Consider the following 16,930-nt stretch of genomic DNA (forward strand, 5'->3'; position numbering starts at 1 on the left):
GTTAATTGCAGAGTTACTCTTAGGAATCAGCTGAATTGGTATCTAAGATTGTGACAGTCTGGGCATTATCCCTAAGTAATACCTCAAACTGAAAAAAAAAAAAGTGTCTTTGTGATTTTTCAAACCCTATCATTGATGGCTCTCCATTCATGTCCTACCTCCACTGCCTTCTCCTTTCTCTCCCTTTGCCTCAAAGGAAACTATGGAGCCATATAGAAAGCTCCAGAATCAGATTGACCTTATGTACCTTTAATTGAGGACAGAATTTGCTAAAAGTGAGTCCAAAAACCCACCAGTGGTTTACTTTACAATTTGTGTCCTGGCTAGACTGGCTGTTGGCTGTGTAATTTGTCTAGTTTTGTCTGGAGTCTTAGACTATTCAGCTGCTTCAGGGCAAAATCTTTTGGGGTGTCATTAAATGGGATTGATAATTGGCTTCTGATGAATATTCATTGTGACTAATGACTTTGGGCAAATTTTACACATACTATCTTTCTATTCTCCCACTGAGTGAGATTTTGATAGGATCATTTTCCTCAACTTGCACTTCAATTAAATATTCACAATACCCCTTTGTTGACTACAATCCAAATTGTATACTTTCATTACTTTTAAATTTTGTATTCTGTAAGGAATGAGCATAGGCCTTTAGGACCCTTCTTTTTTCTTAATGGGTTGGTTTTAGAGTTTTGTTTTTTTTAAGTAAGTGGCTAATGATAATTTATGGGATGTATGTTATTTCTGATTAAGCATAGATATGTCATAACACTTTTCTGTGGTCCACTTAGCCACTATTTCTAAGAAATGATGCACACTGTTTGTGCCATTTAGTATTTTGGAAAAGAGCCAAACAACTCCTTGTTTGTTTTCTTAATCAAATGGGTAAAAGCATTTTACTCCAATTGCAGAGCTTTGGCCCTCAGAAAACCCCACAATGGAAATGATGATCAGACATCTTAAAAGTTTGATTTTTATGAGGGATAAGTAATTTTAAAACCTTGTCATTTAGCTTGCTAGGGTTTTTTTTGAGGCTAAAGAGACATGAAAAGAACATTGTCTGAAGATAAGATCTCTGCCACTGTGTCGCTTGAAATAGGATTTTGACTCAAACCAATTTAAGCTAAAAAGAGGCAGGTATTCAAGTTCTGTCTCAACCACGAACATTCTATTGAATGACTTTTTCAGAGAGAATTACCAATGAATACATGTGATGATGATACCTTACATTTGTATGGCACCATATAGATTTTTAAGTGCTTTTATTTATTTATTTATTGTGTTGTAGAGTTACAGAGTAGGCATATTATTGAATAAATGGATGGATGAATCCATTGACTTGATTTTCCAGAAGTGGCGTATTTGTATGTCTAAGCTTGCTATTATCATTTTGGAATTTGAGTCATATATATATATACCCTACTCTGTGAGACTCATGAAAATGTTGGTCCAGTACTATGAAAAGCCAAGCCACTAACTATCTTCATATTGTGAATATATTCTAAGTGTGAATTGTTTTTTATTTATTCAAGAAACATTGCATTATCTAGCACATATACATACATGCATATGTATATATACATTGTGCCACTGAGCAAAAGAGAGACAGGGTCTTTCTGTACTTTACAGTGAGAGTACAGACATACAGTCATAGTCCCATTAATAATGGGGGCACACGCCCAGTGGAGCCATGCAAGGCTTTGCAGAGGAAGGTAGTGCACAGAGACCCGGGGCAGGAGGAGTTCGCTAGGGGCACAGATCTGGGCCAGTGGGAATACAGAAGGGAGGAAAAGGAGTACATAACTACTCCTAAACCTGCAAATGATTTATTCCAAGGATAAACTTGGAGGAAGTAGTAGAGATTGTGGCTGGAGATGCTTCTCTACAGGTAGACAGGGAACTGGTGAAGACATGAAGACATGCCTGTTCCAGGTGTGCCCCCAAGTACATTTCCGAGCAGGATGTTACATGACTGGACCTGCACTTTAGTAAGAGTACTTTGGCAGTTGGTTAATGGATGGGGAGGAAGAGCTGGGGCCAAAGGCCAGTGTAACCCTCCAGCCTGACTTGAGGGTGGAGTTGGAGTAAAGTTGGTTCATTTTCCATTCACTCAATACCAGCAAAGATTTTTTATCTCTTCTAAGCCCAAAGAGATTAGTCATGTATACTATGACAGACAGCCCCGTTATGTTGTAACCTACCGAAATGGGTTGAGAAAAAATGTATTAAACCTACAAGCCTTGGCAGAGTCACTGGGAACTGCTCTTGCGAGCTTGTTGGTTAAGCTTCTGTTCATGGCATGTACCTGATTTAAAGAACAGGGTCTGGAGGGAAAAGGAGGGGGAAAATTAGGCCCTGGATTTAATACACAGCTCTCACAACTGTGAACCATCAGCAGAATATCCAATTTAAAGCTGTTCATGTTACACTAACCTCTGGGATTCTTTTAACTGGGCCTTGGCGCGTCACTCTTGCCACGTAAATGTCCTTCTGTCAGCAAAGGCCAGTTAACAGCTTCCAAAAGAAGCAAAGTCCTCAGGGGAACAGGCTTCCCAGAAACCAAAGAAACATTAAAGAAAAAAGGCAGAAAGAAACATTTGTTGTTGACTTTTGTCACTTTATAGTCCTATCTCCAAAGGTGTCGGTTTTTTTCCTTCTTTCACTATATTGAATTTTGTAGCAATTTTATTCCATTGTATCTTTGTTTCCTAATTTTTCTGTTATATCAAATACTGATTGTATGATGTGTCTAGCTCTTAAGAAAAAAAAGAAATATGACATAGGGACAAGTCAAAAGAGGAGGGAGTGGAAGGATTAGTCAGTAAACAGTGCTGGAGCAATGGATTAACTAAGTGGAAAAAATAAATTCTCACCTCAGTCCTTAAACCTAAATTAGTTCCAGCTGGATTAAAGAGTTAAATGCTGAGGAGAAATTTGGAGGACTTTCTTAGTATAAAAGAGTGGAAACCATCATGAAGGAAAATATTTGCCCATGTAATTATTTAAGGCTTCTCTTTACCCAAAATTCAAAGAGAATTAAATAAGGATCAGTTATTTTCAAAAACATTGCAAAGGATTACTATCCTTTGCATATCCAGTATTTGCTTTTAAATCAATTAAAAAATGCTAATTCTCATTAGAAAAAGTGGACTAAGAATATGAACAGACCATTTACTTAAGAAATATAGTTTAGAACATATAACAAGATGTTCAGCTTCAGTCATGATCAGAGAAATAAAAATAAAATGAAGATAGGTACAGTGAGGTACAGGGAGGCCAGCATTCCAGTGCAGGGGTGGGGGGTAGGAGGAGCCTCAATCCTTCATCTATTTATTATATTAATACATTTATTATGTCTATTAAGTGCCTTAAAATATTTATAACCTTCGTCTTTAAATTCTGCATCTAGAAACCATACATAAAAAGTATTGACCTGATCCGATTATATGAATTAATGATGGAAGAGTGGTTAAATATAGTATGGGAAATTCATTGAGTGGCATGAAAAGATGTTTTCTAAGAATGTTTAAAGATATGGGGAAAATGCTGGCAAATAATGTTAACTTAAGGGCAAATCAACACTGTATTTACAGTAATCCTGATTTTTATTAGAAAAATCCATATGCATGTAATACCCCAAAATGTTCAATTATTTTCAGATGGTGAAGACTTTCCTTTTATCCCTTTCTCCATTTTCTAGATTTTTCTACCGTCATTGTGAATTACGTTCATAATCATGAAAAAAAATACATTTTTTGGAAAAGGAAGCTCTTATTAAATTTGAATTAGGGTTATTGAGTTAACTTATAATTTTAAATATGTTCATAAGTATATATTTAGATTTATTGCTGAACTCAAATGACAGTGTCTCCTGACTTTAATTGTTTAGCTCTGAATTTCTAATTTGCTTCCGTTGCAGTTGACTGCCTGCATCCATGGGTCTGCTGCGATGCTCTACCCCATGTTCTGGCAGCATGTGTACATCCCCGTCCTGCCTCCACATCTGCTGGACTACTGCTGGTAAGGGCACTGCTTACCCTGTCCTCTGCTTTTCCTTCTCCAGAGAATGACCAGGCAAGTTAGGTCTATAACTTGTAATGCAGTTGGTGACTCTAAATTAAAAATACTAACTTCATAGTGATCTGAATTTTAGATCACCTGATTGCATGGCCTGTTTGTTTCCAAACAGCTTTTCATATATGTCATGGCATTCTTAAGAGTTCAAGTGGGTAGATAATACCTTCTGCGTTCCTCAGTGTAGGGAAACCAAAGCACCAAGGAGTTGTGTGATTTTTTTTTTTTTCCTAAGACACGTTGGAAACTGGTGTCAGGAACAATTGAGATCCCCAAGGTCTTCAAGTTTCAGCCGTGCCGTGGCACGTTTTGTAAGACTTGCCCTCAGCTGTGGTTTGAGAGCACAAACCAGCCTTCAAAACTCTCTGAAGTCTTTTGAGGGGAATTTCACTATTCAGTGAAATGTGTTTTAGTGGAAGGAGGGAGGGAAGGAAGAGAGGGGAGGAGGGAGGGAGGGAGGCTGACTTGCTTTAGAATCAGCTAACCACTTGGGCAAGTCACTTGGCTAAAAGCTTTGTTTTCTCATCTGCAAAATAAATTTGTTCTATACATAATTATGTAAAGATGAAATGAAATGAAATAACATGAAAGGATACCATGTAGAAAAGCTGGCTCATAGTAGATGCTCAGTAAATGTTTCTGCAGAAGCATCATCTTCATCACTATCTGTCTCCAATAGATTAACAAAAAAGACTGTGTGATCTAATGTCCTTATAAATAATTTCTTTCTCCAGTGTATTATGATTAAAGACATTATCTCCATACAGCTCAAGTCAGCAGAAGTTGATAAGGGAGTGATACACATGTATAGAAAAGGCTCTGCACTGTCTGCCAGAAATTGAGAGCTTCAGGAGAAAGGGCCCTATTTGAGGGGTCACAGCCCTGTTACTTAAGAACAGATGATTCAGGACATTTACCATTGGTTCAGAGAGATTGAGTCCAGGTCAGTCATAATTTTTGCCAGGATCTCCAGCCCGTTTTGCAGTCCTCTCAGTGAAAAGGTTCACCCAGGTAGCCAAATTATCCTGGGAATTTAAAGGTATTCAAGAGTCCTTCTCACGTTATGTGTTGGGCTCATCCTCATCCCAAGAAGCCATGGGTTCAGCAAAGATTTAGCTCAGGGCCATGAAGTGAAGATCAGCGGCCCTCTCTAGTGCATAGCACTAAGTGAATTGGCTCATTTCTCTCTTTAGTGTGTATCTTTCTTATCAAGGTGGGTCTCTTTATCCATGCCTTTCTCCTACCTCTCATGAGATTAAAGTGCAATTTCTCTGTATAGATTTGTTGCTTCTTTTGAGCTTCTGAACCAACTCTATTGGTTTTTTCTGCTGTCACGTATCTCAAAGGAAAGGACCGTATTCTCTGTCCAGTTCGCTGTTTGAATGAAAGATTGGGGGGCTGGGCAGAGGCAGACACAGCCGCCAGAGAGGAGGAAAGAGGCAAGGGGAGAGAAAGAACAAGCACACCCAGGGAAGGTGGAAGGGAGATAGAAAGAAAAGGTGGGAAAGGGGACATATGTCCCCTAAGACAGACTCACACAGTGACACCCAGTCCCCTTAAACACAGAGGATCTGCTGACACAGTGCCCCAGCCCTGACATACAGCACCCTTCACAGGCACCCCACCCCCCCCCGCAATACATGGCCCCATACTCACACACACAGACAGAGGTCCCTTCCCTCCAGACATGTGCCTCAGGGTCCCCCACACACCTCACCCCAGACATGTGCTCTACAGGGAAACCTTAGGGTTCTCCCTGGAAGAGACTCACCTGTGTGTCTCGATGCTTCAGGTAGGAACACCCAGGGGCTTTTGTGTGCAGGGATTGGTGGAGCTGAGAAAGTCATTGGAGTCCCTCTGCCTCCCTAATGGTACAGCTTTCACTTTCCATTATTTGGAAAGTTTCAGTTGCCAAATTGTTAGCTAGTTGAAAACCAGCAGCTTAGAGCCCCAAAACTATGGAGAAGAAAATGCTCTGTCAGTAACATCAGTGATAACAACAGTTGCCACTGCTGAATCTCTCCTTTGGCCCCCACTCGTTGGACCATCTCCTTACATCTGTGATCTCATTTAATTCTTCCAGCAACCCTGTAAGGCAGGTATTATTAGCTCCATTTCATAGGTCAGTAAACCAAGGCCCCTAGAGGCTTAATAACTTACCCTAAAATAGATGTTATATATGTATAATTCCATTTTTACAAAAACAAACGAAAATTGTGTGTATATATAACACAAAAATTAGATACACACACACACACACATACATACATACATACATACGTATAGAGAAGCAGAAATCTGAAAGGAAATACACCAAAATGTTAACAGTGATTTGTGTTGGGGAGGAGGGGAAGAATTCCGCATGATCTTTATTTTCCATGCTTTCAAATATTTCTATCGACACAATGAAAAAGTATAGTTTTTTTTATAATTGAAAAGTTTCATTTAAGAAAAAAATCAATGTTTATTCTGGCCAATTGTTCTTTCCCGCTGCCATCTCAGGTCGCAGCCCTCCTTTCTTGTTTGCTTAGAGGATTTATTAGCTGTTTCACTCTTTCCCGTGGAAGCTGACCCAAGATCCTCTTTTCAACTTCCTCTCAAACGCTAACCCTTTCAAGAACTGTCACCAGCCTGACCGAGAGCAACGGTGCTGACAGCTCTAACCGAGAAGGGGACACTTGGCAAGGACGGCTGCGAAGCCCTTGTCACCCCAAACTTTCACTCCAGAAACTCAGAGTTAAGGCTGGTAATTTTTGGAGCCTGAGTGGGTTTTGTGATTAGGCTCCATATTGGAAGTTTCTGTTTGTGTGATAGCAGTCTCTCTCCTGTTCTCTTGTTTTCATGAAAGGACTTTTTGACATCTGACCTAAGGATGATTACAGGCCTGTGGAGATTGGTATCTGTTTATTAACTGCAAGATGTAGGAATGATGAAATAAAAGACCCCAAGAGAAAAAACAGATCCTCTATTCAAGGCTTGATTTGATCACCTTCAGCCTACTACCACTGCTTTGGTCAAAAACTACAAATGTCATGAAATTTGTGTCAATGCTAATAACTTTATTCTATTGTGCTCCGTGACTTTCACCACCGTTGAGTTTAATCTTTGGTGGTAAGAGCCAGCAGGGATAACTAGCATTTTAAATAATGTGCTAGGAGCCTGAAACATGTAGATTTGAAGGAGGTTTGTTCCTCTGCAGATGATTTAAATGTTAAGTACGTCCCCATGCAGGGGATACACGAAATGGAATCTGAAAACTATTATCTCCTGTAGAAATGAGCTCTCAATTTACTCACTGCACAGGAAGGGCAGATTCTAGTCATTTTCACTGCCAGCAGGTGCCCTTTCTATGCATAATAGACTTCACAAGTGTAATTAACACATGAAGACCACTGCTGCCAGTTTTTCTTCAGGTACATGCTGCTAGGAGTTTTCAGGACAACAGTGTAGGTTGTAAGAGCTTTTTACATTGCAATTGAAGATGAGGTGTTCATTGACTTTTGGACAAAGACATGCTAAATGGGGCTGAGCCTAGACCCTACTATTGGTATCATAGGTCATGGTCCTTGGACCCAGAGACCCCGAGAGCTGTAATGTGGCCTTTGGTAGAACAGAAGTCAGTGTAGCAAAGCTCTGGGATGCAGTGAATAAATGGAAAGTATGATGCTGAAACCCTGCAATTACGTGGAAGACTAATTGCACATTCACAAATACAACAACCAATTATTTAAGTTAACTTTAATTAGTTCTATAATCACAGATTTTAACTATCTGAATAAATCCATTAAATACAAGTAGTCTGCCCTAAATATTTCCCAAATTAATTTTTTTTCATGTTCCTTCCCATTTTTGGAGAGGTGGTCAAGAAGGTGCCTGGGCTTTGTATCCAGACACACCCAAGTTCAAATCTGTTTCATCTCTTATTAGCTGTGTAACCATTAAAAGTCTGTTTTACCTCTCTGATCTGCCATTTCATTTTCTGTGAAATGGGTTCGATTTACCCACTTTGAAGAGTGGCTTTAGGAATTAGAGATACTGATCATCAAGTGGCACATAGGGGCTGTTTAATAAATGATGTTGCTCTTATTATGGTTATTATAAACATGGGGCATGGATTTTGGTTTCCAGAAGGTCTAATTCACATCAAACGTTCTTCTTGCTTCTGCTGCCTTGTGAACTCAAGGGAAAACTTTATAATTCATCTTCTCTTTTTACCCATCAGATTGTTTTTATTTTGATTTTTTTTTTTATTTAACTTGGGTTATTGTATGGTTGTTTTCATTTGCAGCTGTGGCATAAGAATGAAAAGAAAAGAAACAAAAGCAGATGGCAGAGAAAACGAAAGGAGTAAGACATTTCCAGCCCTTATGAATATTTAAAAACATGTGCTGCTGGTTCCTTTCTACTTAGATCTGTGCCATTCTCTTGATTTTGAAAGTGAAAATGAGAATGTTCCCTACCTTGGCTGATGGCAGCCCTGACCTTGGCCAGTGTTGGAAGAGCTTTCCCATTTCTGGGACAAAAGGATTAACTTGCTGATGAAAATCAGTGTTCCCTTTCATAGTAATAATCATCATCTATCGAGTACAGCATGCAAGTCAAGCTCTTTATAAACATTATTGCAAATCTTTAAAATCAAACTGTAAGGTAAATACTAGCTCCATTGTATAGGTTAGAAAATTGAAGCTCAGAGGGGTTTAGTGACTTACCCGCCATGACACAACTAAGAAATGGTAGAGCCTGCGCTTGAAATCCAAGGCCATCTCATATTAAAGCATTCCTTAGTAATATCCTTTAAAGAATTATGGAATAAGTTGTACCTATCACCAAGATTTTGTGAAAAAAATCCTTTACATAGGCTTTTTGATGACTTGCTAATAATTGCGGACTTATGTTATCATTCATTATATTCATTCGTTCAACAAATATTTATAGAGCACTTAATATGTACCAGGCACTATGCTATGCTATGCTAATTAAATGTTGCTAATGAAAGGTCCCAGTAGAAGCCATATGGTATTTCCCATGCAAATACCTTTTTCTCCCTACTCCTTCAGAAGTAGTCCTAAATGAGGACCACAAATCAGTTCCCGAATTGAATTGTATGTTTGGGTTATCCTGGATACCTGTTAACATATTTTCAGATAAGTGATGAAATTTCCAAAGCAGATCAGAACAAGTTCATATTTTACCCCAAAAGAAGGCAGCCAGGCCAAGAGCCAAGTTAGTAGCTAACTCCTGATGTTCTCTGAGGGCATGGTTGAACCGAAAAGTTAAATCAAGTGTGTACAATTAAGGTTTGGATTTTGTATCTGACTTTGTAAAATACCTCATATTTTCTGACATTTGTAGGTGCCTCTGGAATCCATTCTTCCACCCAGAGTGGAAGATTCTCTGTGAGACAGATTCTCTGTGAGACGTACTAGTTCTAGGCTCTTTATCTGTGCTGTATGTGGGGTTCTGAATCAACCCCCACAGGCTGCATCATATATTCCATCTAGGATTTTTAGCAAACAGTCTTAATATGCCTTTTCACAGGGTGCGTAGTCCATGTGGGTGATGGGGCATCAGTCCAGACACAGCTGTGAAGTGACAGCTGGATGATCAGAGCTGGGTCCATTCTAATCTCTGTCTTCACTGATGCCATGAAATTTTGCGCAGGGAATAGATTGATGCTAAAGTAAGTGGGATTGTTGATATTCTTGGTGGCAGTGATAGAAATCAACAAAGTGTGGTGTGGTAGAAACAGAAAAACCCGGCTTTGGCTCTGGCTTCCCCATTTACTAGTTTTGAGTTCGCTGAACACCTCTGAGCCTGTTTTCTCTTCTGTTGAATGTGAATAGTAATAGCTACTGATAAAAAGCAGGTGTTCCATAAATAGTAGGTACTATTTTTGTTATTACTATGTGTATGTATTTGTGGTCAATATATATTAACGTGTATGTGTTTGTATATGTGTATATATATAAATGATCCAACAATCCAATTCAAGTTCACAAGACCCAGGTAGGTTGGAAGTGGATTAGGTAGACAGATATGACCGAAATTCTTTTCTGTTTATCAAACTCTGGGCTGTGCAAGTTTTGTTCAAGATTGAATTCTAACACATAAGTAAAAACTGTGTCGTTTCCATTTTGCAGCAAGTATTTATGAGTACCTTTTATGTCCCTGGCATTGGGCATAGGGAGATAGGAGCTTATAGATGGTTCTGGATCTGAGGAAACACTGCTTTACAAAAGAACTCAGGTGTCCAGGCAAGAGTTGGGAGGTTTTTTTTTTTTTAGCTAAGAGGCATCAAGGGGCCATGATAGGTCCATTGCTCTGGGGGTACAACCACTGCAACAGGAACTCATCTGAGAAGGTAGGAGGGGATAAGGACCAGGATTTCAGTTTCAGACAGAAGGAGGAAGGAAGTTGGGTCTGTGCTGGGCCTGATGGTTAGAAAGTTCACAATGTGTGTTGGTTGAACAAAGTGAAATTACAGATTCCTGGGTAAATCCCTTAGTAAGATTTGGCTGAACTTGACCTTGAGGTTTCAGCAGAGAGGGTAAGGAGTAGAAAATAATTCAGGCTTGGAAGTCAAAGCTCTGGGTCTAAATCCTGGCTCTGGTCCTACTGAATTTATGTCTTTGGGTGAATCACACAGTCTCTCTTTCCTCATCCACAGAAAAGAGCTAAAAATATAGTTCTCCGTAAAGAGCCTGGCATCAAGTAGGCACCTAAAAGGAAGTTGTTAGGTGATGACAGTCACTGAGCCCTATATTGAGATGCACCTTCGTTTCCTTCAGCAGCACCTAAAACTGAAAATGCCAAGAGCCTCTGGAGGAAGCTTTGGACAATTTCTGAGTAAACTGTCTCCCTGGTGGAAAAATGGGGGAGAGAAGAGATGGCTCTTTGCATTATCTATGCTGTGGATTCTGTAGGAATCTATATCTATACTATATAGGTTCTATAGGAAAACTGCCTTTTCAGGTTCTCCATTTGATTTTTAAAAATTGAAATGTAATTCATATACCATAAAATTCCTTTTAAAAGTGTACAATTCAGTGGTTTTTAGTATATTCACAAGGTTGTGCAGCCATCACCACTATCTAATTCCAGATCCATTAGGTTTTTTTTGTGTGTGTGTGTGTGGTACGCGGGCCTCTCACTGTTGTGACCTCTCCCGTTGCGGAGCACAGGCTCCGGACGCACAGGCTCAGTGGCCATGGCTCACGGGCCTAGCTGCTCCGCGGCATGTGGGATCTTCCCGGACTGGGGCACAAACCCGTGTCCCCTGCATCGGCAGGCGGACTCTCAACCACTGCGCCACCAGGGAAGCCCCCATTAGGTTTTTAATACCTAATTTTTATTGTCGTTAGTAAGGTAATCCACCCTTATTAGTTAAAATAATACTTTTTAACCTTTCAGAAGTATATATAGCAAAAAGCAAATGTTCTATAAAAATGAATAGTCTGTGTAGATGGTTGGCATCAGACCCTTAATCTGATCCCTCCAAGGTGCCCCTGCTGGCACAAATGCTAGGAGTACAGTGTGTGACAATGCTCATCCAGACTCAGCATTGACATTCCTGTGAGAGTGCTGAGGCTTGCAGGGTTAGAGAAGACATAGTGTCCCTTTACCATGGGAGTGACCCTTCTGCAGTAGGGGATGCTGGTTGTTGGCTCGCCCACCCACCCTTCAGGGAGCTCTCCTGACTGCAGCCCACTGCCCCATGGTCCTTCACATCCTTTGCTGCAGCATCTACATCTGAGTGTCTGGACCCACCTTGCCAGTCCCACCTTCCCAGTCCCCTTTCTGCTGCCTGATGTGGTAAGGGGCAGCAGCCTGCCTCCCTTGCCCCAGTTTCTGCCTGGCCTCCATGGGACATAGCTGGTTCTTATCTGTTCTTATATGACCAAGCCTTGGCCTGGTTTTCCATTTCTTGTGACACATCCTGTATGTAATTCCTCACTCCTCCCTGACCTGGAGCCTGTCTTGAATCCAACACTTAGAAAACTGTGGAATTTCTAAGACATAGTGTAGTGGTCTCTGCAGCAAAGACATTCTACATATGTTCATGGTCACCAGTAGAGCAGTAGCCACAGACCATGTAATGTCATCCTCAGAGAAGCTTCAGCTCTGGAGGAGGTTACCTTGTGGCAGGGATTTGCGGTTGTGTCGCTACCTCTCCCACAACGAGAATCCATGAAGCACCAGCGTAGTGCTAGGCTCAGAGTCATCTCTCAACAGATGTGGGTTTGTCTTCCCTGTGAATATTTGAAAGACTGAGAGACTAGGCTACGAAGGTAATTGGACGCTATGCACCTTGGCATGTGACGTATCTTAGTCCTGGAAAAACAAGAAGAGATTTTTTTCCCCCTTGTTACCACTTGGGTTTTCAACGTTTACACTCTTTTTGGGGGTTACTTTCTCTTGGTTTATTTATCCATAAACCTCTTTTTCTCTTCTTATTTCTTCTGTACATCATTCTTGCCTGGATTTCTACGAGGGTCTCATGGGTTGCTGGTGGCTCAAACCTGAGACTTCCTTTTGTGACCTGGCTCTGGCTGTTAACGGTTCTCACTGAACTCTCTGGGGCGATAGAGAGCCCTGTCTCCTGACCTTTCCTCTGTGATTAACTTCTCCTGCTGCAGTGGTCTTAGCCATGGAGCCCTTCCTGATGTTTTCCAAGTCTGTCTCCTTCCGGTAGACTGAGGAGGCATAAAAGGGCGGACTACTCTAGGCTTTGATGTTGACCCCTCTGGGTTTTCGTCCAGGCGTTATCTTTATAACTCTTGTGTTTGTTTCGGTTGGGTTTGGTGGCTTGGAGCGCTTTCCCAACCCCCAAGGTTACCCCAGGAAGCCACAGGGCCACACTCAGGAGGGCATCGTCCCCCCTCCCCACTTTCACCATCAGCTCAGATACACACGTGTCTCACATTAGCAGGCCATTTCCAGTGACCAGCACCGCGCTCCCAGCTCCTCCACTGCTGTGAGCCCCATGCTCTGGCTGCCGAAACCACAGATGGAAATGAGGAAGTCTGTGCCGCCTCTCCTAATCTGGGGTTGCCCCTGTCCTCACGTAGGGATCCTCATCCTCCGCTATTGCTCATAAATCAGGGAGGGCCGGTTGGAAACCAGGCAAGAAGTTAAATACTTTTTCCCCTAAGAAAACCTCGATTAACTAATGGCATTCGCACCCCTTCTAACTTTCAAGTCATATTTTCTGCCTCTCACCAGCTGTGACCTTTGTCAAGTCACTTAACCTCTTGGAGCCATGGGTTCCTATGTGAATTACGGAGATCAGCCTTTCAAGATTGCTGTGGGAACGAGATGAGGTCATCTTAGGTCTGCCCCACAGCACTTTGTAAGTCTCCTGGCGGCGGCCTACACACATACAAGAATATGCTTATTGGCTGTCCGCTCTTAATGGTAATCTCCACATAGGTATAGGGATCAGGACTGTGTTTTCTCTCCTCTGTCCTCAGGCCAAGGTGGTGCCCAACACGTAGTGATATTTACTGACTGACTGGCCGGCCCACGGAAAACACTGAGCACGTAGTAAATGCACCATAAGTTGTTAGTTTTCTCTCTTTCCCCTCCCCAGTTGCCTTTTTAAAATGGAAGCTCCTGAGAGCCTAGTTTATTTTTCTCTATGGACACCGTGAGTCACATTACAATCCTGTTTCCCTCTTTGGGTTGGCAGCTGGAGGACCCCGAGCCAAACCTGCGGCCGTCCCAGCAGGTGTGCAGCACCTCACAGCACACATAGAAGTGCTCACCTCGCTCCGGCTTATGCTTTTTCCCTTTGCCCCTATTTTTTTTTCCTATTTTTGCTGCTGTATTGAACATATTTCTATAAACTGCCGTAAATTCTATTTAGAACAAGAAAGGGTGTCAATTCATTTAAGCTAGTTGGCAAATGTAGTTTTATTCTGGCTACAAAATGTCCACTTGCTATTTTATCTTTCAGCTGTAATTATCAAATACCCATTTTTTTTTTCTTAAGTGTAACATAATGGTTAAAAAAAAGTTAATGTAAAGCAACAGTAGTATGAGACTCTTGAAGTAGGAGGATGTGGGCTGGAATCACCATTAACTGTGACCATGGGCAAGTTTCTGAGAATCTCTTTTTTAATCTATAAAATGGTTGGTATAAATTGGATTATTTGAGGATTAAATGAGATAAGGGCTCCCGCACAGCCCTTGGTATTTGGTGAGCACTCAGCACATACCCGCCTCTTTATTCCTCCTGCTCTGCACACAGCCCCACCATGGACTCCAGGGAATCAGAAACAAAGTTTGGTTCTCCTGTGACTGACAGTCTGGAATAACCATACAAATTAGCGCGTGCTTTATGCCAAATGGGCAACCCAGACAAAAGCCTCTGAATAGGGAGGTGGTAGCAAGCCCGGCGTGATCTGAGAAGTGGGGCTTGGCGGACAGCACAGGTTCAGTAGGACTTAGAGGAGGCGGGGACTGGGGCCCACAGGGACACTCGTGGCTCAGCTCAGAGGCAAGTTGGGGTTCCTGTGGTGAGGGGCTGGCCGGAGTCTCGGACAGAACGTGGAGGGGCCCGGGACTTGGCACAGCTGCTGGCGGGCCCCCAGGGAGCAGGTTAGAGAAAACCTCCGAACCTCCTTCCACTTTTCTTCCACAGCCGGGCACGTGCTGGGCTCCTGGGAAGCAGTGAGCTTGCTCTCTCTCAGTGTGACAGACTTGAGTTCTAGTCTCAGGGCTGCTGTGTGACCTCAGTAAGTTGTTTAGCTTCCCAGCCCTTGTTTCCTCATCTGTATGGGGGGCGGTGGTGGTACCTAACCTCATACCGTTGTCCTGAGGGTCCAGTGAGAAAGTGCCTGTCAAGCCCTCAGCCTAGTGCTGGCTATGGCAAGTGCACCATGAACAGCACTGGCTCTGCCTGGCTCCCTGTGCGACACTGGCCATCGCATTAGCCTGCGGCCCATCTGTCTGGTCACTTTCAGGAAGATGAAGACTAGGATTATCTGTGTCCTCCAGCAAGGTGTGTTGTATGCTCTTTGTTCGCTTTCTTTCCCCCGTTCCGTTGTCCTTTAACCTCTCTAGCAATGCCAGGCTTCGTTATTTCAGAGCAGAATTTTAAACTGTAAGACAAACTGCGTTTACACGTTTGTTTCTTTTCAAAAAAGAAGGAGGGGAGGGAGGGAGGGAGAGAGGAGGGAGGAAGGAAGGAAGGAAGAAAAGCTCAAATGAGTAAGACCAAGAGTTTTCCTTTCCTTTAAAGACAGTGAACTGAGGAAAGACTTGTGGGCTCCCTTTGCAGATCTGGGTATTTGGCTAAAAAGGTGGAGTGCCTCTGAGAGGCGAAATGGGTGCTGTGATGTGTACACTGTAATGCTCACTGTGCTTTAATATGGGAAAAGAAAAAGAGTAGACCTTCCAAACCCCTGGGTAGCTCTACGCTGTATCCTTACTGAGGTCAGAGAGGTGTTGCTCCTGGGGAGGCGGGAGTGGGGGCCCTCCTACCTCTCTCCACATCTCATCTCACCTCCCCTCCCCTCCTCTCCTCTCCCTCTTTGTCTTGGGAAGCTGCCTTTTATATATTTGAGCAGCCAGTGTTCCTTTATTTCACCTGACTCTTTTCCAATTAGTAGCCGCTCACCTCAGGGGAACATAATTAAAAGGGCTCTAGTTATCTGGGGGAAAGGAATTAACAAATTGAGAAAGTGCAGTAATAATGAACGGGGACTATAGGATCATTAATAAGTCTGCAGTATCCATATTCATGCCTATCCATTGCTAGGAATGAGCTCATGCTGCAGGACTTACCTATAAGAGCAGTGCTCTGCATTGCAGGTCTGGAGTTGGTGAGAGGATTGGGTGCATAGCCCCCTTGGTTTTCCAGCACGCCTTTTCTTTTGGCTTAAGTTCTGAGTATGTGCTGTGGGACAGTATAGGCTTTCAGTCCAACAGCCCTGACTTTGAATTACAGCTTCACTCTAGCTTTGTGACCCTGGGGCAAGTTACTTCACCTTTCCAAGCCTGTTTCCCAATCTGAAAATGTGGTTAGCAGTGATACCTTGCAGAGTTGCCTTGAAAATTATGTATAAGTGATGCACAAAAGCACCTGGGTTTTAGTAGCTCAATTGATAATGAGTTCCTTTTCCCCTTAAGAGGATTCAAAGTAAACATACCTTTCAGGTAAAGGTCATTATATTGTCACTGCCTTGACACTACCAATATAACCCCTCTCCTTTTCAGGGGAGAAGGAAGAAAGAATAGCTTTCACTCTTCCAAGATGACAGTGATGAAGTCAGATAGTGCCGTAATTCCCAGAGAACAAAGGCCTAGGGCAGGTACACCCTATCCCGCTACTCAGAGATGTACAGTGGCATCCCACAATCGCCGTCAGCCATAGGGCAGTTGTGACACGGTTGTGATGGCCCGCCTATGCATGAACTTGGTCGTAGCTGTTAATATTATCACCCCTTTAATTTAATTATGTGCACTGTTGGTTCTGCACATGTTGTGTCTAATTGCCATTTAAAATGTCTTCCAAATTGCAGTCATATTCAACATTGAAATGTAAAGTCAGTGTGAATGTTTGAAAGGCACCAGAGCAGAGAAGCATGGTGTTCATTTTTTATTGGTGAAACAGATATTTGCGTTGATACTTTCTTGATAAGCAATAAACAAGTTCTTTCTGGGACCTAACAAATGAAGATAGCATCTAGATAAAGTATTATGTTTTGTTACCGAGAAACCTTGGAAAAAACAAGGGCATTGATGACTCTGAATCAGAAAATGATTCAGAAGAGTCAGGTTCTAAATGTGACGTTTTTTAGGACTAGCTTAACCAATTTTTTGCTATATTTTCTTTTTAAGAAAGCGTGATGAGTGG

At 42.1% G+C, this 16,930-nt stretch overlaps 1 protein-coding gene across 4 annotated transcripts in view; it reads left to right on the forward strand.

Annotated features, from left to right (window-relative positions):
• DENND1A (DENN domain containing 1A) overlaps nucleotides 1-16,930 on the forward strand; it is a gene marked incomplete at both ends in the record, with an annotated part of 539,637 nt that overhangs the window by 314,735 nt on the left and 207,972 nt on the right. For all 4 annotated transcript variants that reach the window (XM_079705783.1, XM_079705782.1, XM_079705784.1 and 1 more), the window contains one exon: nucleotides 3,917-4,017. In XM_079705783.1, the coding sequence (XP_079561909.1) occupies nucleotides 3,917-4,017 (101 nt within the window). The remainder of the gene's footprint in view (nucleotides 1-3,916; nucleotides 4,018-16,930) is intronic.

The sequence above is a fragment of the Hyperoodon ampullatus genome, assembly GCF_949752795.1.
Source record: "Hyperoodon ampullatus genome assembly, chromosome: 6".
NCBI classification, from domain to species: Eukaryota; Metazoa; Chordata; class Mammalia; order Artiodactyla; family Ziphiidae; genus Hyperoodon; species Hyperoodon ampullatus.